At 39.9% G+C, this 23,683-nt stretch overlaps 1 protein-coding gene across 1 annotated transcript in view; it reads right to left on the bottom strand.

Moving 5' to 3' along the window:
- The window catches only part of KIAA1671 (KIAA1671 ortholog), a 28,483-nt gene extending 11,566 nt beyond the window's left edge, over nucleotides 1-16,917 (bottom strand). The window contains exon 1 of the mRNA XM_053469411.1: nucleotides 16,434-16,917. Within this exon, the coding sequence (XP_053325386.1) occupies nucleotides 16,434-16,718 (285 nt within the window). The 5' untranslated portion in view covers nucleotides 16,719-16,917. The remainder of the gene's footprint in view (nucleotides 1-16,433) is intronic.
- Nucleotides 16,918-23,683: the final 6,766 nt, after the last annotated feature.

Here is a 23,683-nt window from a genome sequence, read left to right as displayed (position 1 = left end):
TGCAGAATAACTGGGGTAGAAATGCCCTGTGGCACCATGTATCTGATACAATCTGTCTAGCCCAGCCCTAGATGTTAAATAACGGCTAGCAACCAAATTACGGAGGAACATTTAGCTGCTTACCATTATGTAACTACTATGAATAAACATATCACAGCTAAAGAACAACAAGAATATGCTCCCAGAGAAGCTCCTAACCCCATGGGCACACTGCTAGTTCAGGATTTAAGGTATCCATAAAACATGTACCGTAGACAAGCCTTCAGGACCAGATTTTAACTGCTGCACTAATGTTTTTTTTGGCTACTCTCGATATGACATGTAGATTCCCAAACCTTTTTCCAGGTGTTCCAGACACCGTTGCATTACTGCAGGGGTCCTTCTGCTGTGTTTATTGACACATTGGGAGTATGTAGACATAGTGATTAAACCAAATTTCAAAAATGTGGCACCAGAATTTTTTTATTTTTTTTAAATGACCCTTAACTGCCCATGATCGGCAAAAATGCTCCAAAAATCAGGTCCGACAGTGGAACCATTAAAGTTAATTATCCTACACGGCAGGGTGCCACCAGCTCCCAGAATTTTATGTACTCTTGACTCATCGTGTCCTGAATAAAGTCACAGCGCAGGGTACTGGATATGTACAAAAGTCTAGCCTGTCTGTGAACTACCACTTCCAAAAAGTCATAGCATGACCCATGCAAAGCTTTATGGGAGTTAAAAGTCCAACCGGCAATGGACATCTATCGCAGACCTTCTCAAAATCAATGGAAGTAGGGCATTTTCTTTACAACCCTGAATATGCAGGTTATAAACTCACAAGTCATTTTTTTGTTGTTTCGTTCTTTGTTTTTTCATTACCATGGGGGCATAGTACTATTAAGTCAAGCATCATATCCATCGGCCTTAAGGAAATCATTACACACCTTAATAAAAGATTTTAAAAAAGACGACGACCAGAAGGGTTTTACTCTGTACCCGTCCCTTACACCGATAAACATAGAGGTATGACGTTTCTACAGTGTTAGTGGCAGAAAGAAGCAAACTTGATATATTTTATTTGATTGCAAACTTTGGACAATACTAAGGCAATACTAATTGTTATAACATGTTCTTCTGACAAGTTATATAATAAAGAGAATGCTAGCACTTTAAATACCGAATGCCGAGTTGAGTCAAGCACTTCGCGGAGGGACAGCTCTGCACGGAGACTTCATCTGCACATCCTTTATCCCAAGTCGCTTGTTGCTCAGCAACCAGAAACAAAATAGCCTCCGGGTGGCACGCTGTTCCGCTCCGAGGAGTTTTAAGGTGATTCTATACCCTGACGCAAGAAACTCATACAGAAATATGCTGGGATGTGGCATCAAATTACACAGGTTTACAGAGCTACTCTCTGCTATACGTAGAGGCAACTCTTGATAACCTCAATGTGTTTTACTTTAGAAATGTCACAAGTGGGGCTATTTCTCTTATTTTTGCAGCTTTTTTGGGTTTTATACACATTGTTACATATATGCTACTGTTGGTTGCTTGAAACATATACAGAAATTATAAGTAGATAGATGTTAGGCCAATCTTTTATATATGTTTGAGGGCTTTTCAGGGGGATCTTCTCAGTAAAAATGGTTTCCTCGTTCTTTGTCAATCATTTTTGTGTAGTAATTTATTTTATTTTTCCTGCTTTTCACATTTTCAGGAATTCTAGATTTCCTTCCTAAACATCCCAAATCTGCTATATTTTAATCCAGACCGTGCCTCCTATTTTAAGGTTGATCAAATGACTCATGTGAAATAGAGGGAATACAGGATAGCATGCGTGGTAGGGCCAAGATCACAAATACATATGACCCAGCATACAGAACTGTAAAATGTACCATATGGGACGATGGAAATGTTTGCTTAAAGAGCCGAGGTCTTTATGAGATGACATTTTTGAGAAACAGGAATGATAATAAGCAATTAAGAATAAATATCTGGAGTAAGGTGCAAACACAACAATAAAGAAATTCTATGGAAAAGACGTGCACCACGTGCACGTGTCCTAAACCTTGATGTCATGCTATCCTAAGATAAGTTAGGATCTGTTCACTAGTCTCTATGCTGCCTGTTTACTACCCACGGGTGCCCTCATAAGCAGCATTTTTCCATTCAGTGATAAAGGCTGGATTTTTCTGTAAAATTAATAACCAAGTTATAGTGTTCTGGTTGCTTTCTTTCTTGTAACTGTTCAGTACCTACAATGGCCACTAAAAGCATTGCTAATGGAAATCATTAGTTTTTAGTTTATTTTGCTCAAAAGATCGCAGGGAAAAGGGATTTTAAATATGAGTCACTTTTGAAAATAAAATGTTTTGTATATATGGAAGGGATGTGGGAAGCACAGATATTCTGTTGTATCACAGCAAGTGCGATACATGAAAGTGAAAGAGTGGGTCTGGATTGTCTTCTTGTTGTGATGCGCAATGTGTGGAATTACAAATCCAGTGTGACACAAAATACCAAACTAATACCAGACACAGTTTCTGGCTTCCAAGTTAAATATTGAAAACTGTGATCAGTAGGTTGACAATTTCATGGTGGTTAGTTTCTCTAGTACAGGATGGAGGTGGCTACTTTAAGTAAATATATCTTACTTTGGTGTCTAACACTGACCCACATTGATCCATCTCTCTTCGGCTTCTAAAATAAAGCTAGTGGCTGCTAAAATTTTCTGACTGGGTATAAAACAGTCTAGCCCTGATAAAAGATATTACCTATAAGGCATAGTCTCTAGCATTAGGGTGCAAGGCTGCCCCTAGCTAATTATACTGACGCATGGCTGTTAGCCACCAACTCAGGCAGTTTCGTCCCAACACAATGTTGGATCCTGGCATGGATCGTGAATGCATCCACCACAACAGGGCTGTTGTCATACGGTTAGCCACAGTAAATAATCCCCTGCTAATTATACAACATGGTAAGGAGAAACATCCTTCATTTATTCAGCACTACACTTAAGGAACGGAATCCTGCCCACACCACTAGGAATAGTACGGTTCTTCCCCCAAACAAACACATTTTTGTATTTCAGTTTACCATGGACTTCTCGTTATTTTAGTAATTAGTGCAGAAAGGCAGAGGCAGATGGCAACACTCACTTCCTACACACAAGTACAATATAGAAATTGTGTTTGCAAAGCAGAGAGCTGCAATCCTTAAATAAAACAGCTGTGAGCGACGACACATTGGAGGGGAAATACATTGGGTTTGGAACCGATTACTTTGCAGTGTGTACTCATTCGGGAACGGAATGAAGAGATCATAAGATGGAACTTTATAATAAGCATGAAAAGGTTTCAAGAAAATATTACAATACTTTCATAGGGGTTTATTCACTAAAGGGAGAACTGTCTTTCAGCTCCTTGACCTCACTGTTAAGGGCCATCACTGGCAGGCGTCTCCAGCAAGAAGGCTCTGCTGGCCCCAAAGAACATCCGACTGTACATCATGACACAGTTACAATAACTAAATCCAAGATGGAACACCTTCCATGATTTGCAACTCCTGGTGGTTTAGTGAAGAAGCAGTGAGACATTTTTCACTAATACCACAGATCAGACTTCTGCTCCCCCAACTTCATGCAACATACACCAGCGACCTTGACATGCTATCAGCAGCACTGGTCTCTGCTCCCTGTGCACGAGATGTCGGACACTTACACCTCTAACAAGCCACGTTATCTATAAAGTAAACATAGCTTGTGAGTCTGGGTGTTTATTGTACAGCATCATGAAAGGAGGCAATATTCAAAATGGTGCATAACAAATAGTTTATTTACGTCCTTTTAACATACAAAAGCATTTGGTGCGATTGCTCACTTAAGTAAAATGTGTATTTGCCATTGATGGTCTAAGAAACCAAAGCTATGTATAATTCTAACCCAAACTCAAAACTCCAGATTGTAAATCCGCAAGCAGGGCCTTCTTTACCTAACTAATCTATTTCCATTCTTATTCTATTCTGTTCATACCTGCCAAGTTTTTTCTCCTTTTTGATGAGGCTATGAAATTTGGAAATTACTTTAGAAGAGGACGTTAGAAGGGGGGAGAATTGGGTACATGGAAGTAATTGCATCGCAATTTCATGAACAGAGCCTTTACATCAGGAACAAACGGGCCTAATGGTTCTTAACCGCCATCAAATTCTATGAATGGAGAAGTCCATTTTTTGTACAACCTGGAAAATAACCATATTGTTTTCATAAACAATGGACATTTTCATAAAACACTGCTTGTCACGGGTGTATGCAGACTATATTGTATTAAAGCTCTAAGCATGAAATGAAATGTAATAATCTATCCATTTTTGAAATGTGTTTCTCTCATCAAAAAGGTGATCAATTAATTTCGGCAATTACCGTATTTGCTCGATTATAAGACGAGGTTTTTTTCAGAGCAAATGCTCTGAAAAATACCCCTCGTCTTATAATCGAGGTCGTCTTCTAATTAGACCTCAAAAAAATGTCTGCTGGGGCCAGGCTGCTTACCGGTGCTTTGGTCCCGAGCAGCGTCTCTTCTATTAGCAGCAGGAAGCTAGCAGAGTGTCACATAATTCTGCCTCCCCCTCCTTCCTCTGGAGGCGGGGCCAGAGAAGTTGCTCGCACAGCCGGGCCCCTGCAGAAGTCTGCGAGTGGGAGATCTGCAGTTCAGGTAAGGGGGTGGGGGGTTTGAGTGTGTGTGTGTATGTGTACGTGTGATTAATGGAATGAATGAGTATTTAAATGTTTGTGAATGAGTGTGTGTGTGATAGCATGGATGTGTAAGGGGGGGTGGTAGCATGGCATAGGGAGGCTGTACTCAAACTCCTATCATCCCCAGGTTCCAGCATGTACTGGCTGCCTTGGCTTGATAGGAGTTTGATTGCTGTTAGCAGTTTATATATATATCTCCAGAAATGCCTTTTAACCCCCTATATGCCACTCCGGCATATAGGGGGTTGAAAGGCATATCATGGGGCAGAGTGGCATATAGGAGGGCATAAGACATTTCTGGAGGCAGAGTGGCATATAGAGGGTTAAAAGGCACATCATGGGGCAGAGTGGCAAATAAAGGGGGATTAAGGCATTTCTGGGTGCAGAGTGGCAACCTTGGGGGCAGATGTGCATAACTGGGGGGCAGGTTGGCAAATAAAAGGAAATAAAAAAATATATATTTTTCTCAATCATAGCTTTTATTAAATATGAAAAAATTGTTTACATGAATTAATATTTACTAGTAAAACTTTTTTTCCTATAGGGTAGTCTTATATTCAGGCTTTTTGTTTTTTCCTAAATTAATATTTAGATTTTGGGGGTTCGTCTTATAATCAGGGTCGTCTTATAATCGAGCAAATACGGTAAGTAACATGCCCTTCTTCAGAACATGCGGTGTATATTGACTAGAGCTGAAACAACGAATCGATAAAATCGATAATAATCGATAACGGAAATCATCGATAACGATTTCCGTTATCGATTAATCGAGTGATCAATTCGTTGTTGGAGCACTCGGCTCCTTTTACTTACCTCCGCGAGCGTTCCCCGCTTCTGCTACATGCTCTGCCGTCTCCGCCTTCTAGCTACGTGACGGATGTGACGCGTTCCGGAGGTAAGTATTCTGCACAGATCGCACAGAGCGAATCGCTCTGTGCGAATGGAGCCACTCGCACAGAGCGATTCGCACAGAGCGGTTCGCTCTGGGCGAGTGGCTCCATTCGCACAGAGCGGTTCGCTCTGTGCGAGTGGCTCCATTCGCACAGAGCGGTTCGCTCTGTGCGAGTGGCTCCATTCGCACAGAGCGGTTCGCTCTGTGCGAGTGGCTCCATTCGCACAGAGCGGTTCGCTCTGTGCGAGTGGCTCCATTCGCACAGAGCGGTTCGCTCTGTGCGAGTGGCTCCATTCGCACAGAGCGGTTCGCTCTGTGCGAGTGGCTCCATTCGCACAGAGCGGTTCGTGAGTGTGGGTGCAGGGCAGAGTGGGGGTGGGGGTGCAGGGCAGAGTGGGGGTGGGGGTGCAGGGCAGAGTGGGGGTGGGGGGTGCAGGGCAGGAGACTGGGTGCAGGGCAGAGTGGGGGTGGGGATGCAGGGTGTGAGTGTGGGTGCAGAGCAGAGTGGGAGACTGGGTGCAGGGCAGAGTGGGGGTGGGGATGCAGGGCAGGGTGTGAGTGTGGGTGCAGGGCAGAGTGGGTGCAGGGCAGAGTGTGAGTGTGGGGGCAGGGCAGAATGTGGGGGCAGGGCTGGGTGCAGGGCAGAGTTAGAGACTGGGTGCAGGGGCACAGTGCAAAGTGCTGGGTGCAAAGTGCCAGTGCTGGGTGCAAAGTGCCAGGGCTGGGTGCAAAGTGCAAAGTGCTGGTGCAAAGTGCTGAATGCTGGGTGCAAAGTGCTGGATGCAAAGTGCCAGGGCTGGGGCAAAGTGCTGGGTGCAAAGTGCTGGGTGCAAAGTGCCAGGGCTGGGTGCAAAGTGCTGGGTGCAAAGTGCTGGGTGCAAAGTGCAAAGTGCTGGGGCAAAGTTTCTTGAACAGTAATAGTCCACCTCTTTTCAGAATGTTTGGGGTTATTTTGTTTCATAAATATTGTGTTTGGGTTCTTGTACTTTGAAAATATTGTTTTTTATTACATCATAACAAAATAAGAATGTTAATGTAAATTTTAAGTTGTTTTTTAACATCCAGTTCATTAAATTCTTTTAAATAAACGAAAAATTTGCATATTGTTTTTTTTATCCGATTAATCGATTAATCGAAAAAATAATCGGCCGATTAATCGATTATTAAAATAATCGTTAGTTGCAGCCCTAATATTGACTGTTGAAGAATTGAGTCATGATCTTATCTCAGTCTGCTACCCAAACATCAAGGCTTTGTCCTACTGCATTGTGGTAAACAACACAAAACCTGCTTCTCCATTCCCAGGAGGGGCAATCTGACTAAAACCATCTGAAAAACCACCCAAATGCCACTTTAAAGAACCGCTACTACTATTATTGCTACTGCTAAATATTATCTCAAAACCAAATGAAATATTACCTTTTAGTGTAGTGTCATATGTATCTACACCAAACAGTATTCCATCATCACAGGAAAAATGGTGCGGCGACAGACTAAAGAAAGTGGATATTAAATGTCATTTTAAAGGGGGAGGAATTGCCTCAAGATTCCACATCCGACTGCTACCCTGGGGTACCACTTTGCTCACTACGCTCCTGGTCGGTATATATTAACTTGCTTTGTTCGGTTTGCTTTATCCTTTAAGTCTAGGTAAAATTCAGAAAAAAAAGAAACAGATTTGTTGGTTTTTCTTCTTCTTGACTCCAGGGGTATTTGTAAGGTCCCTTATTTCGTTAAGTTGTTGACAGCTGAGAACATAATTTAATATTCTATTATGTGCTGGGCACAGCTGACAGAGAAGTTTATAGTCTCCCATAAAATTCAAATTTCCTACATGCTGCTGTAAATTATAGCTTTAAAAATCAGAGCCTGAGAAAGTGTAGAAACATTAGGAATCTCAAGGTATTTTCTCAAACATTCAAAACAGGAGATACAAAATTCAAAAATCAAGATCTAATTGGATTTCCAGTTTGGCTGCTGGATTGGGGTAATTCACACTGACGTTCTCCAAGCAACCACTTTACGGTTTTTTGGCACAGAACATGTATCTAGAGAACAGGTTCTAGGTTACGCAGCCAATAAATGTTTACACAGTACACAAAGCGTATATTCGTAACTGCCACATGAAGCTTAGATGACAATAGCATTATGAAATTACACTATTCTAGAAAAATAAAAAAGCATTGATTTTTTTTTACTACGTGTCAGATGGAAAGAAACACATGGTGCAAGCATCAATTAGAGGGCACCTTCCATCAAAGCAGGCTGTCTATAGCAGCTCTAGCTATTGATGAAATACAAACAAACTCATTTCCATATGAATAGGAAGATCCAACATTCCGGCTGAATGGTAGGTGATTTAATCAGCAGAGGAGAGTGGTGGGGATTGTTCGTAATATATATATATACATACACAGACACACACAGTATATAGGTTTAACACTACTAACACCATTAGCAAAGGCAACTGGAGGACAACTGTCATTCTGTAAAACATCATAAAGGCCAATAACTGGTTTGCATTGCAGACATTTATCCACACAATTTTAAATGTATCCCAAGCAGCAATAATAATAATAAAAAAACACCAATAACCCAGGGCACATCTCATTAAATGGAGAGGGAATGTTTTACTGCTTCACTGTGTTGACATTTAAAGGCCAATGACACGATGTTAAAGGGAATATTTCCATGTGTTAAAGGGAATAAGTCACATGATGGGAAATCACCATAATGTAGGATGCGTTGCACTGTATTTTGCATATAATAACCTGTTTCCGTTATGGACTTCCTTTATTTGTGTATAGATTTCAACGTAATTCATCCTATTACGTTTTACAGCACATTTTCAATAAAGCATATCTTTTTAAATTCTCTATCCAAACTTTAGCCTGCTCTCCCTTTAGAGAACGGACCCCAGAGATCCTTGCTTTATTTTTGTGGTTTGCTTTATAATACGCCCAATGCGTCAAACGAAGAAGGGAGGAAAAAAAGGTAGTGTATTTAAGAGCAAAGCATCCGACTCAAGGCCTGTACGTACAGCAATATTCCAGACCAGTGGTCCTCAAACAGCCCAGGGTTTATAGATTTTCATACTGAACGCAAAGTCGTGAAGTAGAAATTATAAAACGTTATTGGTTCTGACAACCACTCTCAAACGCATTCTAGTTCAACTGATGAACAACCATTCTGGCAGCAATATTATTATGCCAGGATTTTCCACTCAGGCATTCTCTGTTTGTGGTTTGTGTTCAGTATTGAACGAGCCAACATGCTACCGGCCTGAAACAGAGGTTGCCAGGTGGCTCTACAGAGGATTCCACTCATTCTTTCAATTCAAGGAAGAGAGATGTCGAGAATAATGTGACAGTCCCTTTAAATGTTGCATCTGCATGAGTCCATTGTGTGGGGCACAGTGAAAAGGGACGGCAAACATCTGTACTCCTCAATCCCCTATTTATGTAGGTATATATCATATGCTTCATGTCACCAAGGGTGCGACTATGTGTATAGGTTATTTTTCTCCATATGTTGTGTTATTTATTACTGTTGTCATGGAAACATCACTATCACTGCAAAATAAAACCGGTTTCTTGGTTACTGACTGCAGACTTGCAATTAACGAAGTTAGTGAGAGCATATATTAATCTCTTTTTAGGCTTTTTCTCTACCCAGTCACACTGCAAGTATATAGCACAGTAGGCGATGTGCATTAAGCCCTCTCTTATTGTGTGTATATTTTATTTATATATATATATATATATATATATATATATATATATCCTACATGTATTCACTAAGGTTCACGTTTGCAGTTAATTAGTTAATTTATAGAGGTGACTTGACTGGCTCAAAATCACTGGACTAAGCCAAACATTGTTTGTTTCTGGCTTTCCAGAATACTAGAATATCATTATAGAAATATAGAAAAGGTTAGTACGAGAAGGTTTCTGGAGTCACTGCTCAGTTATTTAGAGAAATCCTAAAACTAGGTTTGTGACCCTGAATGCCTGGACACCATAGCCTAGATGACACCAAAAGGGAACAATAACTAATGAGAATATTTCCAACACATAACTGTATCTCTCTGGTGAAACAAGATAAACTGCGCTACTGAAAAGTCTAGAACTGGTATGTTTAAGCATTACATTTGTATAAAACCCAAGCTGACAAAATGTATACCTGTACCGTAGTTTGTATGTAAATGGGATGCAAGTCACATTATAACTATATATTTCTAGAATAAAAATATCATTTTTAACAAACCCTTTTGTTTATTGTGGGTTTTATTCGGCAATAAAATCTCTTAGTGGTTTCTTACCGGTTAATAATATTGCTGTAAGGAAACACTGTCACGGCCTCCTGAAATATGCCTATTGTTCTGGGTTTCTAAAGGCTCTTTTATAATTCACTTCCATTCCATATTCCTTTGTAACACATGAGAGCAAGAAAAGGAAGTGCTTTCAAAAATGATTATCTGGAAGGCTGAAGGACGGAAAAGGGTAACACCTTCACTCCAGTGTTCCTTTTACATTTAAAATGTACTTTATTATTTTGCAGTGTAAGCTTTCTTAACGCAAATCGCACAATTGCGTTACGGAATATACAGTACATGTCAGCTTGTTTAAGGAGCAATACTGCTTATACGGAGTGAGAGCAATTTGCAAGTATTAAAGTCAACTTTGCAATACAAAATATATGTATATATACACACACACACAAATAATGGGTTTGTTTTGCTTTCTATTAATGCCTAACCTTATGAAATGTGACTTCAGAGATACAGGACTCTAAGCTTTTACAGGCCTATATGCCACGGCACATCTGGAGCGAGGGCACATCCGGAGCGAGGAGGCTTCAAAGATGCACACGAATTAAGAATGCATTGGCTTTACTCAACTGGTTTACAGCAGATTTCAATTGGTTCTTGGAAATTGCCTCTTTTTTCCCTTTTATTATTGATTTTGAGCTACTGGTTTATACCCCCATCTCACCGGGGACCTCTTATCCCCCCCCACTCCTAGCTGGTGTCGATTACCGGCAAGCACATGCAATTTGGACCACTAAGTCCTAAACACACTGATTTAGGTTTATATCCATAGATTATAATTTACAGATATGGATATCGCCAATGACCTGAATATGATAATTTACAGTGTTGTTGAACAGACTTAAGGGTGTGTTTAACAGAAAAGGGCTTTTAAATTCGTTTTAAGATTAAATAAAAGAGCTTGTAAAGTACAGTTGTTAGGTTTTGGCAAAAACAAAAAAAGGCCAGTACGTGTTCTAAGAATTCTCTGTGCTTCTATCAAATGTTTGTTTAGAAGGAGGGCCTATTGGCAAGCGGACGGCATAACTGCTTACGACTTTGACCCTTTGCCAAGCGCTCATCGGAGCTATATCATAGCAAAGACATCACATTTTACACGACACTAGCCTGTGCAGCCTGTAATTGCCACGGCTTTGTTCAACAGGGTTAATCAATTATATCTTTCAGCCCAAACACAAGGCTACATTAAACACAGTGGTAGCCAATCTTCAACTAGGACCCCAAAATTAAGTTATTTCAAAAGCTTTGTATTTCACTGCTAGAGATGCTGCCTGATCACCTACTCTTAGTGATGGCAATCGGGTAGAAGTAAAGCTGCCAGGAGAGAACATTCACAAACTCCCCGGGCATTCTCCCTCCCTGCCAGGTTCAGTTCTGCCCAGCGCATGCCACTGACACGGCAGGAACGCAAAGGTAAGGGGGTAATTATTCTCAAAGGAATACAAAATTAAATTCTATCGCAATAATATACACAAACATTAGGCATGACTGTGCATTTGTCTGAAGCCTCTAATGTGAAATGTCGGAGGGAAGAGCTAAATTAGATTTGTATCGGATTTAAAATATCACCCACCGCAGCAAGAACAGTGCGTGTGTATGTATGTATATCATATATATCATAGACAGCCTAATCAAAGGCTGTCTTTGCCCCTTTATAACCGTATCATATAAATGGAGTTTTGTGAGTTGCGACTAAAGCAGTTGTCGGTGAGCGACAACACCAGCCGCGACATAGCATAAGTGTGGAGCTGTTCCGATTCTGCAGCCAACAGTGTGATATATTAAACTCAAAAATGCTTCTGTGTCTCTCTGCAGCCATATAAATAGCAGGCAGGCCCAAAAGACAAGCACTCAGCCACTTCCACACTTGTGGCGTCACATACTGTAATACTATCTAGATCTAAGGGGGCTTGCTGGATCTGCATTAACCTCTTGTTCTCTACAAATAGAGCAAAATGTATACATACATATGCACACACACACATATATATACATATGCACACACACACATATATACATATGCACACACACACACATATATATACATATGCACACACACACATATATATATACATATGCACACACACACATATATATACATATGCACACACACACATATATATACACATATGCACACACACACACATATATATACATATGCACACACACACACATATATATACATATGCACACACACACACATATATACATATGCACACACACACACATATATACATATGCACACACACACACATATATACATATGCACACACACACACATATATACATATGCACACACACACACATATATACATATGCACACACACACACATATATATACATACATATATACATACGTACACACACTCAAAGGATTCTTTTTCTTACATAGGAATGCTCATTTGCAAATGGGAGTAGAAGGTCTGTTCTGATTGAGATTCGAGACTCTATTTCCTGCTCCTCTGTGGGTCTACTCTTTCAGTCACTTGCCATGTTGCTCATATGACATCATATTCTAGTGCCATCAGACACTGACAGAATAGGCAGCCTATGGAGCAGGTGGCTGAGATCTTTCTTCCATGCTGGTGCAATCTCATACCCTGATAAGCTGAGACACGGCCACAAAGTTCCTGGGGACTTGAGGAATTTTCGCAGCTGCATGCCATTCAGCCTAGGCAGTTCTTTTCCAAGAACCAAGAGAGAGTTTTTTTTTCGGTCAAAAGGTAATGGAAAACCTTTAGCATTAGCTCCATGAGATGTCCATTGACGTCCCAGTATTGGAGGAGGAATTTCTGTAACCACTGTGTAGGAATGACGGGCTTATTTCCCTTTTTTATACCTTAAGGAACATACATAATACATTAATATTAGGTATTTTAAAGCTGATCGACCATCTTACATTAATTATATAATTATAACCATTTATTAAAATATTCTATAGCTTGTACTTCCATGTGGATCAGTTACTGTACAAATTATATATATATATATAGTGTAATAGGGTTGGGAAAATAGACACTTATTAAGTTAAAGAATATTAAACCACCATAATAGGCAAGCTTCTGGCGCTTCATCAATTAAGAGTAAAGCTAAACCAGTATTTCATTTCTAAGATCCAAAGCGCTTAATATGGGATCTTTTGTACAATTTCAAGAGAACCAATGTAATCATATATTTGCTTTGCATCTATGAACATTGTATATGCATATGCCTTCTCTCAGACTTAGGGTTGTTCTAATGCTCTGATATCTTTCTTGAGCTTCCAATGACAAACTTCACGGGCTATGGAATTGCTGACAAATACGATCATTCTCATCTGCAATCGACCGAACCCCTGCGTCCAAGAGTCACTGAGCTGGACAGCTAATTTTGTCAGGGGGAAAAAAAATGATTTCAAGCGTACGCAACGGCCGAGATCTGGCAACCCAAATCCGTGCACAATTAGATGGTGAGAAAATAGCAGTGTGTGAAACAGTTTGTTTTCTTGGAGATATATTTCTGATTGGAAGCATTTAATCACCCAGGATAGAAAGGTAATTAAATGCACTGCAACCACGGTAACAAGAAGTTGAGCGAACATTAACATGTCTATCAATAGTACAGATTCCTTTACCTATCATCTGCCGAGAAGCTTGCATCATGGCTGTTTTTATAGCCAGCTGATGACTTCAAAGCAGCATTGTCTGTGACCTGTTTGTGCACTGCACTGATTGCCTTGGCAGGGCTGTATAAAAGTAAAGACATCCTACAAATAACACACAAAAAACACTTGGGGTGGGCCGTGTGTTTGTCATCGAGAAATCATTAACCTTCAAACAAGTCAATGTTTGTTTAAACTGCTAGAAGTGTTTGAAAGGTTACCACTGACTTGGGAGAATTTCTATAAAGCTTTTGGCTCGTGTCACCACCACTAATGTTGGATGTTGAGCTAGAAGTGAACACTAAAAAGGACAGAACCTGTACCTCCCAGTATAAATCAATGTTATCGGTATGCTTCTCGGAGAAACCAGCTGACAAACACAGCTCAAAAAGGTGCTTGAAGGGGAAGAGCCTAGTCTCCCTCTCCAACCATGTCATTTTATAATGCGACTAGGAATATTATTATTATTTTATTATTTATTGTTTTATAAAGCGCCAAATTCCGTAGCGCTGTACAATGGGCGTATACAATCCTCCAAATATAAACACAGTTTCCTTAAAGGAAGACATGGTTTTATGTGCAGCATACACTTCATTCTGTAGCAAAGTTAAAATAAACAAAGCTGAATAGTACACTTTTTAAGAATATTTTGAATTTGTGCATATAGGTAGTCAAGGATGGATTCCCATCTTCCATGGTATGTGATGCGCCTGATTTAACACTCAAAACCTTTAATACGCATAAAATCCAGAGAATACCAATTTCTAATTCATCCATAGTTAAGGTTTTAAGTCTTATATACCAGAAAACACATTATGCTCACATGGTTCCGTAGCAAGCGTAACCTAAAACCAATACAAATACACTAATTTAATAGAACGGTTTACAAATTCAATCTTGCAACAATCTGAGTATTTAACTACTCTGGGAAGTAAAGGCAACATACCATACTACACAGAGTGCATGTCATCTGTCTGATGTAATTATACATTATGCAGGGCTAAAGCAGACCTTGCTTAGGAAAGTCACCAGAAGTGTCTGTTTATACGGCATAATAAGGCTGGTGAGAAGTCCCCTGCAGCTGCCTATTTAGTGATCTATATCTCAAAGATGCAAACCATGAGATGTTCCCTCAGATACATTCCTTACAGGTAATAAAAGCCAATACGTAGATAATAAAGCACAGACTCTCTATAGGGTCATGGTATGGGGTTTGTGGGCCTATCTGGATTGAATCTCAGTAACGGAGCCAATAGAGCTCAAAAGGAGTACGCCTGTGACCTAAAACCCAACAGGGCATTTTCTATAGCTCCAAGCAAACATTTAATTAACAGGAAAACCAGCACATAGCATGGTACTATAGCAGGGTAGCTATGAATTTGTAGCCACATTATTATTATTATTTATTGTTTTATATAGCGCCATCATAGCACTGGAATTGTTCAGTACACCAGTAGAGGCTGCCTATATATATTAGTATACAGTCACCAAATAAGTCTGCATGATATTATAACACTACTTACACAATGTCCCGCAGCATTATTTTATTATTGCTTCCATCTGTCCACTCTTGTTACAAGAGGACCAGTCACTAGCCAAATGATGTAAACAGCCTAGCCTGAGAACTAAGGGATCCATACTCCAAGATAAAACTCCCCCCTCATCATGGCTGCCCATCAACATCTTCCACAAGCCCAAAAAAACAAACAGGTTGCCAATGGTGGCCCTAAGGGCTCTAATGCAATGCAGACACCTTGTATATGATCAGTATTGCTGCCATGAAACAGCTACTAATAGGCCCCTGGTAGGAAACTATGGAATCTGCTGGTACTTCATAGATAAATCGGATTATGAAGGATTATGGGATCTAATACATACAAAAGTTCAAATATGGAGGTAATTGAATACACCGGGATTAAACATGTTATTCCCTTCTTCCTTTATGTTGCAAATCCTGGCACCTTCATTGATCGCTATTGAATAGGTGTGTGCTATTAAAGGTATATATCCAACTACCTCCTGTCCACTACACCAATAATGAAAGCTGAAATGGGGGAAAACAAGCTGATCATCCAGTCTTCTGTTAATTATACATGGCATGTCTCTTTTTAAACATTTAATTAACTTCACAAAAAACCCTCTAAAATAGTGACCTTATGTTCCTTTTCGGACAGTCAGAGGAAAGATAACAACTAAGAATGTTATTGAAAAGTATATCTTAGAGCTCTACAATATAAATCTAATGTATATCACACACATATATATGTTATTCAGATTACGAAAGGTGGCCTGGTTCTTAGTTTTGGGGTTAGTTTCACAGACCAACATCTAAAAGAAAAGTCAGAAACTTGTTAAAACACAAATCTACCCGTTAAAATCCCCAGGCGGATATACCCAAATATAGAAATAATGTATGAGGGTTTTACCAATTCAGTGTGATAAGCACCTCTGAAAACAAAATAATTTTAAGCAAAAAAAGTATTTTAATTCCGTGACATGTCTACAATGTCCAGTATGTCAAACTGTCTCGCTCTATGATGAAGGTATGAGCTTAGATTTTTTTTTTTTTTTTTTTTAATAAAATGACTGACTTGGTATGTAGAGGAAAAACAACTTGCTCTGATGACCTTTCATTGTTGTTACCTTAGGGCATGTTGGGTTATGCTACATAGCTTAAGTTCCTATACTACAACTCCCATAACCTTGCATTTTTTTTTAAATTGAGTACATTTATCACATTCTACACGGGGTATAGCTGTTCTAGAAGGTTTCTGTTCTTATGTACATTTAAAGAGACTGATTCCTGAAACAGATACCAGCGAGAAGCATAGCTTACAGGGTCAGTCTGGTCGGAAGTCGCATGCCTTTTCCTCAGGGAAGAGAACCGCTGCTGGCTCCTGACTGAAAACCTCCGGAAGGATTCCCGACTGCGGGAGGCGAAGTGTCGGAACGATGATGTCCTTTTGAAGGGGTTCCTACTTCCCCCATCGATGCTAGTCCGCTCGTGGGCGACAGCAGTTGACATCACACTGAGGGCTTCCTGTAGGGACCTTCGCATGGTGCCCATCCATTGATTCATGTGAGTGTGTGCCACCGTCAGCTTATCTCCAAGATACTCCATAATCCCAATGTTCCCGCAGAAATAAAAATCACAACCACTTCCCCGGTGTTTTCCAGAAAGTCAGTCCGTTACTGGTTTTTGTCTCATTGAAAGTGCAGCGTTACAAAGTATACAAATGAAAGTGGTATGTTTAAAAGCTACAGTGTAAAAAGTACTACAAGGTCTCTGGACCCCTATGACCTTATGTAGCCTCCTTGAGCTGCCAGCGATGGCCAAGAACTTGCCCAAATTGAAAGTTACTTAAAATTACTCATCTCACGCCTTTAGTCGCTGTCCTGTCTTTAAAATGTTAAACAGCCTTGTGGCTCTGTGCCTTCCTTGAAGACGTTAACATGAAATTTCCGGTAAGCAGAGTAATGCCGGGTTAACGTAGAGTATGGAAACGTCAAGGATCTGAAGAGGTTAAAGGTAGACTTAGCTGAAAATGATATATCTCCTGGCTCAATCCACTGGCGCTGAATAGAATCGCTTGAATTGCTGTGGAAATCCAAGGCTGGGCTGCTTGGTTGGAAGCCTGAAGGGGACTGCTCCTCTCGGCTCTCGTCAAGACTGTGCTTGCAGCGTCTATCTCTTTCCATTTGCCGAGAGGTTTTTCTGAATGACATCAGGTCTTTGCTTCGCAAAGGGGCTGCATTACTAAGGAATGCTGCAGGGACAGATAAACCTACAGGCTAGAAGCCAAGATAAAAAAAAACCCATACAGAACACACTTCCTCCACGCCTATTGCAAAGTCCCCCGGTTCCCGATCTTCCCTCTTATGCTTCCCATTTGCTAGGAAGCGTGGATAGAGCCATCCAGCAGCCAGGATAGAAATCCTCACAAATAAGAGCAGCGGAGGGAGGAATGAAGTGCGCCGGTGCCTACGATATGTCTGGTTCTCGTTTCATGTCTTTCTTACTCTCTCTGTAATCCACAGAAATCAACAACGAGCTAGGTGAGGCAGCCGCAGAGGTCTGCCAAAGAGAAAAACGATTAGGGCTGGGCTTTTCTTTTTTTTTCTCCTGCTACCGGCAGTCATTGTCATAGCAACCAGGGGACAGCATCTGCCTGGGAAAGCTGGGGTTGTGAGATCTATTAGAATGATTTGTGGGTGGCTCAGATCACATGGGACTGGGGCATTTTATACCCTGTAGCCCTCCGAGAAACGAAATGTATTTCGATTGCGATACTACAAGGTGATGCCCAGAAACAGTGTTTCATTTGTACCGCAACAATGCCCGGCATCAATATTAACCACGGAGTGTCCAGACAGAGCGCCACAGATAAGCTATCAACCTCGCCCATCTGGAACACACACGGTCAAACTCACCCAGCCCTCTTTCCAACTTTGTGTAAATACATACACGCACATAATATATTATGTATAAGTGTGTGTGTGTATATAGATATACTTACACAAAGTTGAAGAGAGGGCTGGGTGAGTTTGATCGTGTGTGTATAATATTTATACATACATACATACATATATATATTATACACACAAAACTAACCCAGTCCTTTCTCCAACTTGTGTAAATATATTTATATACATACATTCACTAAAACTACAGTCTAGCTTATAACTTAGACTCTGCAGAGGTATTGGAGTTCATTAAGGCAGGAGTACTTAAATACAAAAGTATCATGCTAAACATGTAGATTAAGAAGTTGCATTGCTTAGAATCCATAGTCGTATCTGATTTTTTATAAGTAGTTTAACTATTAAATAGATTTGTAAACAGAACATTCATTAAGTTCCAAGGTGGATGATCCTATAGTTAATGATCTAAAAAGTATAATAAAAACCATTGTATGATCATTTACGTTAAACCTATTAAAAGCATTTCAACTGAATAGCAGAATATGTCTAGTTTCAAATCCCCACTTTAAAGGGGTGACACCATGCCTTTGACATTTTTCAAATCACTGAGAGGGTAGTAGTTAAGTGAAACAGCCACACAGCAGATGTGGTAGAGGTTAAAGAGCTTATACAAACGACAAAATGGGGAACAAATCAGGGCAAGGAGGTAGGGAACACTATTGTACATTCTAAGCACGAAATACCAGCACATTTAATTGGTAACAAGTTACTTGTGACTGTCTACCCTTTCAATTGAATGGTTATGAAGCAATCTTCTTTCCGTTTACACACATTGATCACGTTCAGAATTATATATAGGAAGGAAAATATTGGTAATAGTGGCGCTGCTACCTACATTACAAGGTAAATGCAAGATCAGCCAAGATAAATCTCGCAGGTTTAGCCCATTGCTGCAGAATATCACATTGCTGGGTGTAAAGTGGAAAAGTAGCGACTAAAATACAGATAACAGGCTGTCATAGCTTGATTCATGGGATTGCAATTGTACTAGCAGGGTGTCCCAGGGGTCAATATGGGAGGGGGGGGTTAATCTTACTTGATGTATTCATTAGGTACATCACTAGTGTTCAATGGACGGTATGCAGAAGGATAAGGAAATCTATAACAGGACCGACATAGCTGGGGGTGGGGTATGAGGGGAAAATGGAGGGGTATTATGTAAACCGCTGATCAAAATAAATAAATGTACGCGCAAACCGAACCATTAGGCATAATCAGTGAACGGAACATCTCAGTTAGCGCGGCCCGTTGGATGACCGGCTTTCTACCCGGTAGTCCATACTTTGTCATGGAAAAGCCCAACACTGAAATTCTTCGCATAGACAGAATTCCCTTGGACCTTTTTGATGGATACCAAAAGCAGTGGCTTATGTTACACTGCGAGAGACAGGAAATCAGTATTGTATCTTGGTATAGGAACAAGAATAGCTTTTCCTTCCTAGTTCTGCTCTAGTTGTAAATACACTTATTGTCGTCAACCCCTTCTCCACCTTGTTGTGCGCCCTCACTTACAGCTCCGACCCGTGACTCCGCCATTAGCATGAGATAATGAATGTGTGAGCAGGAAGCTTATATCTCACATTGTATTCTTTACAACTATGTTGGAAAGAAATTTGGAAGAAACTGGTTCAAATTATTAATTAAAAAAAATGTAGGAACCATATGGCACATATAAAAAAAAAAAGTTTACCAAACTTCCCAAAATCCCAAGTACATGAAATATTCTGGAACACTGTGGAAAAGGGAATGAATATACATTATTAAAATGATGAGAAAATGGGCATAAAATCCTTAAAATGGGACAGTGATGACCTTCAGGCAATATCTGTATTCTACGGTATACCGAGCAGTACTATTGCTAAGCATTTCTAAGAAAACGAGCAGTGATTCTGGGCGCTAGGTTCTTTATGGAGACAAGTGGGTTAATGAATGAAATAATAAGAGAGAGAGCTATTCTGGTGTGCCAGCGTGTACTGTACCAATCCACCCCCTCGCTCCGTACAAGGTGTTTGCGCGTTCACATCCTGCTCTAAGAAGCTCAGTTCTGATCGTGAGGACTCCCACACATTTCATTGTCTAGATCGAACAGAACTCGACTTGGGCCAATTTCACTGCAACGCCAACAACGACAAACGTAGTCTATGTGTATGTCCTGGAGAAAGCAGGTCACGTACCCACAAAGCATAGCAGCCCTCCGAAATCCCTGTTAAAGGTTAACTGTGGCACATCCCTTAGACAAAATGTGAAAGTTTGGTCTAAACGTCACATCATCCTAGTTTGGTTTCAATGGTGTATTTTTTCTTCTTTGAATCAGAATAATTGATTCCTTCTGAAAAACCTAGAAAACACCCAGGCAGTCATAACTTCTGTTAATATCTACTATGTATAAAGTGGACATATAGGCAAACCTTATTTGACCTTGTTGACCTTATTTGCATGCGCCTACCCAGAATCCCTTGTGGTTGTGGCAGCACCATGAGATTTCTGAGGGAAAAACAAGCCTTCCGGCTTGTCTGGTGTCTGTAGATGAGTGTTTAATATTGCTTCTATCTACTATGTACAAATTAAGCTGGAGCACACGTAGCACAAGGACAACTAAAGATACACAATTCCCGGCGTAATCTTATTTTTATCACGTTACGTTGTACAGGGCCAGGAATAGTGTCACGTATCTTCTGCTAATGGACGCGGCAATGATAAGGCCCAAACAGCACAGCTGACAGTACAAGGACTAGATAGAGATAGAGCTCAATGTGTATGTGTGTTTTTCATTTGATTCAATACTTAATACAGGACTGTGCAAAAAAAAAAAAAAGTACAGAATATCAACATAAATATGTAAACATGCACCATCCAGAGGTATACAACAGGAAGGGTTGTTTCCTGCTATAGTAATAATGGACTGGACTAACACTAACCTTTCCTAAATAATAATTAAAAAAACTCCTCGTGCGGCAGTGTGGGGTTAATGGTGCTGTTCCACCAATTCTGCTGAATTTAAATACTTTTGCAGCAGTATAAGGAAATATCATGCCTGGTATTGTTAAATGCCCAAACCCTCAGAAGTAATTCTTCAACCGTCAAAAGCAGGCACGGATGGGTTATCATAGAAAAGAAAAAAAAAACCGTGTTTAAGTGATTAAACCTTCAGAGAAAACAAAATGACAGATCTGCTAAGGTTTATTTGCTTAACATACCAGAGTACAATTAACGTTTTGTCTATGTGGAACAGAATCATTACGACTCCATTAAAAATGGCAATTATACAGTAAGGTAACACTGCATATGATGGCTAAAGGGTACCTTTAATGCGTATGCATTTACTTCTCACTTTTCCCGAATCCCGTAGGCAAGGATCGTATATGATATGGTACAAGTGTATATTATCTATATGTAAAACATAGGATACTTGTAATCCTATAATTAAAAAGAATCACTACCTGACATGGATCATTGTGTTTCCTTCAGCATTTCCACTTCATAAAAGGTACCTTTATTCACAGCCCCTTAAACGTATATAACTGTGTTTAATGGACTGTGAAACCTCGGTGAGAACAGGAACACTGAGATGGTCGAGTCCCATAAAGGGACCTGCCAGGACTTGTTCAAACATTCCGCTTGTACATGCTAACTGCACACAGGCAAGGCGTTCCCTCGTCACAGGGCAGATTCTTCAGCTCTGACGCTCTGTTTAATTACTCCCCATGGCAGCAAATATTAAACATGCATCAGGGCAGTGACCTCCCTTCACTCTGAAGCGCCTGATGTGCAAGAGCAACTGGGGGCCGTGAACACTACTAAACGAAGCCACATCACAGCGAAATCACGACTACGTATCCACAACACCCAGGACAGGCTGGCTCTCCATAAACAGCAAAGCTCCACAGTGCCGCAGAAACACAGAATCTGATTGCAGATAAGAACCATTCGGCCGTCTAGTCTGCCCATTTATCCCGATGCAAAGTCTCACACCTTTATCAGTCCTTGGTCTTGTCTTAGATTCAGGGCTGGATGCCCTAAAGGGGATACCAAGTCCTGCAATAAAAACACCTTCAACCCAGCCCCCTATATTATATCTCAAGCACAACACAGGAGTCTTTATGCTCATTTGTTAATCCGGTTCTATGGTTAGCAATCCAGATTATAATCAATAAACACAGTAAAAGCCACACGGTCCTGTAGGAAAAGCATATGCAATCAGAAATCTGCCGTTCTTAATAAACTGATCATCTGATGCAGCCCCAGAGAACTACCTAAATACTTTTCGCATGCCGTAATTCACTCTCCATTTTTTTGCTGGGTAATTATTTACATGATATTATGTTTCACTTAAATACAAATGTAAGCGTAAACATACTTTAGGGAATTTTTTATATATATATAAAATATGAGCATTTTTGTTAAACGTAACATTTCCCTTTTGACTCGTTCTTAATGAAATAAATAATAACAAACCACAGAGCTTAACATATCATCATTATCATGCTGGGACGGTGGGACTAGTTGTTCGTAGCGATAAGGTTAACATTCAATAAGCGGAAAGGGGTGTAGAAGAGGCAAGAACAAGAGCCTCACAAGACGGTAGCAGCAGCCAATCAAAGATATGCTGCCTGAACATATTCAACAAGAATGCATGCAATTGGCTTCCCTGAGCATTCCACGCAGCATGTGCAGCGGTGTACTTGAGTATGCTGCATATTAAAAGATGTTGTGATTGACTAGAATAGGATCACAATTGCAGCAGGTTTTAGAAATCTAATCTGTAAAGTTTAAGTTACAAATTAAAATAAAAGCAGTCTCAAATATAGTATTAAAATTCCAGTATTTTTGCAGAGTAAAAAAAATGTCTATGCTTTTTTGTTGCAAACTAATCACTATTATACCTTTATTAAAATGTAAAAATGCATATTCTTTGAGGTCCTTCTCTAATGATCTGCTTTACCTTTCCATGTTAACTTTGCATTAAAGAAATACAATCTGAAACAGAGTTGCAAGAATAAATAGACATGTGCCAGCCACTTGTTTAAAAGCCACATTGATTAATTATGACCTTAATTTTCAACAGAATGGTAAATTAGTTAAGTCTGCCTTTATCAGGTTAACCCTTCTGTTGCAAACATGCAAAAGTATATAGTAACTTGTTTCTGTAAGCCCTAACTTTTACGAGTACGCGGTACTTGTTATGTGCTCTGTACACATTGTACAGCGCTGCAGAATATGATGGTGCTATATAAATCAAATACCAAAGCTCGGACACTCATATACTTCAGCATTCATAATAAAAATAAGTCAACTTGGTATTTGACCATTAAGAATGTAACATACAGGATGCTAAAGCTTCATATGCTTTTTCATTATATCAATTCAAAAGGTGAATGTTGTATGCTGTTTCAAAAATTTCATTTTACATTAAAACATTGATGGATAAACGGTCTTATCTAGCATGTGATATAAAAAAACCAAACATAAATAAATAAAAAGCCTGGCAGATTTGTCATTGAATTCTTTCCCCTGAAGTTAATTGAAAATGTTTAACATGTTTAGTGGCAATTAAGTGTCACCCACCAAAAGTTATGAATGTGGCAAAATGTTAGCTGATTAAAG

The sequence above is a fragment of the Spea bombifrons genome, chromosome 1 (assembly GCF_027358695.1).
Source record: "Spea bombifrons isolate aSpeBom1 chromosome 1, aSpeBom1.2.pri, whole genome shotgun sequence".
Lineage (NCBI taxonomy): Eukaryota > Metazoa > Chordata > Amphibia > Anura > Pelobatidae > Spea > Spea bombifrons.
This window is presented reverse-complemented; position numbering and strand designations above follow the sequence as displayed.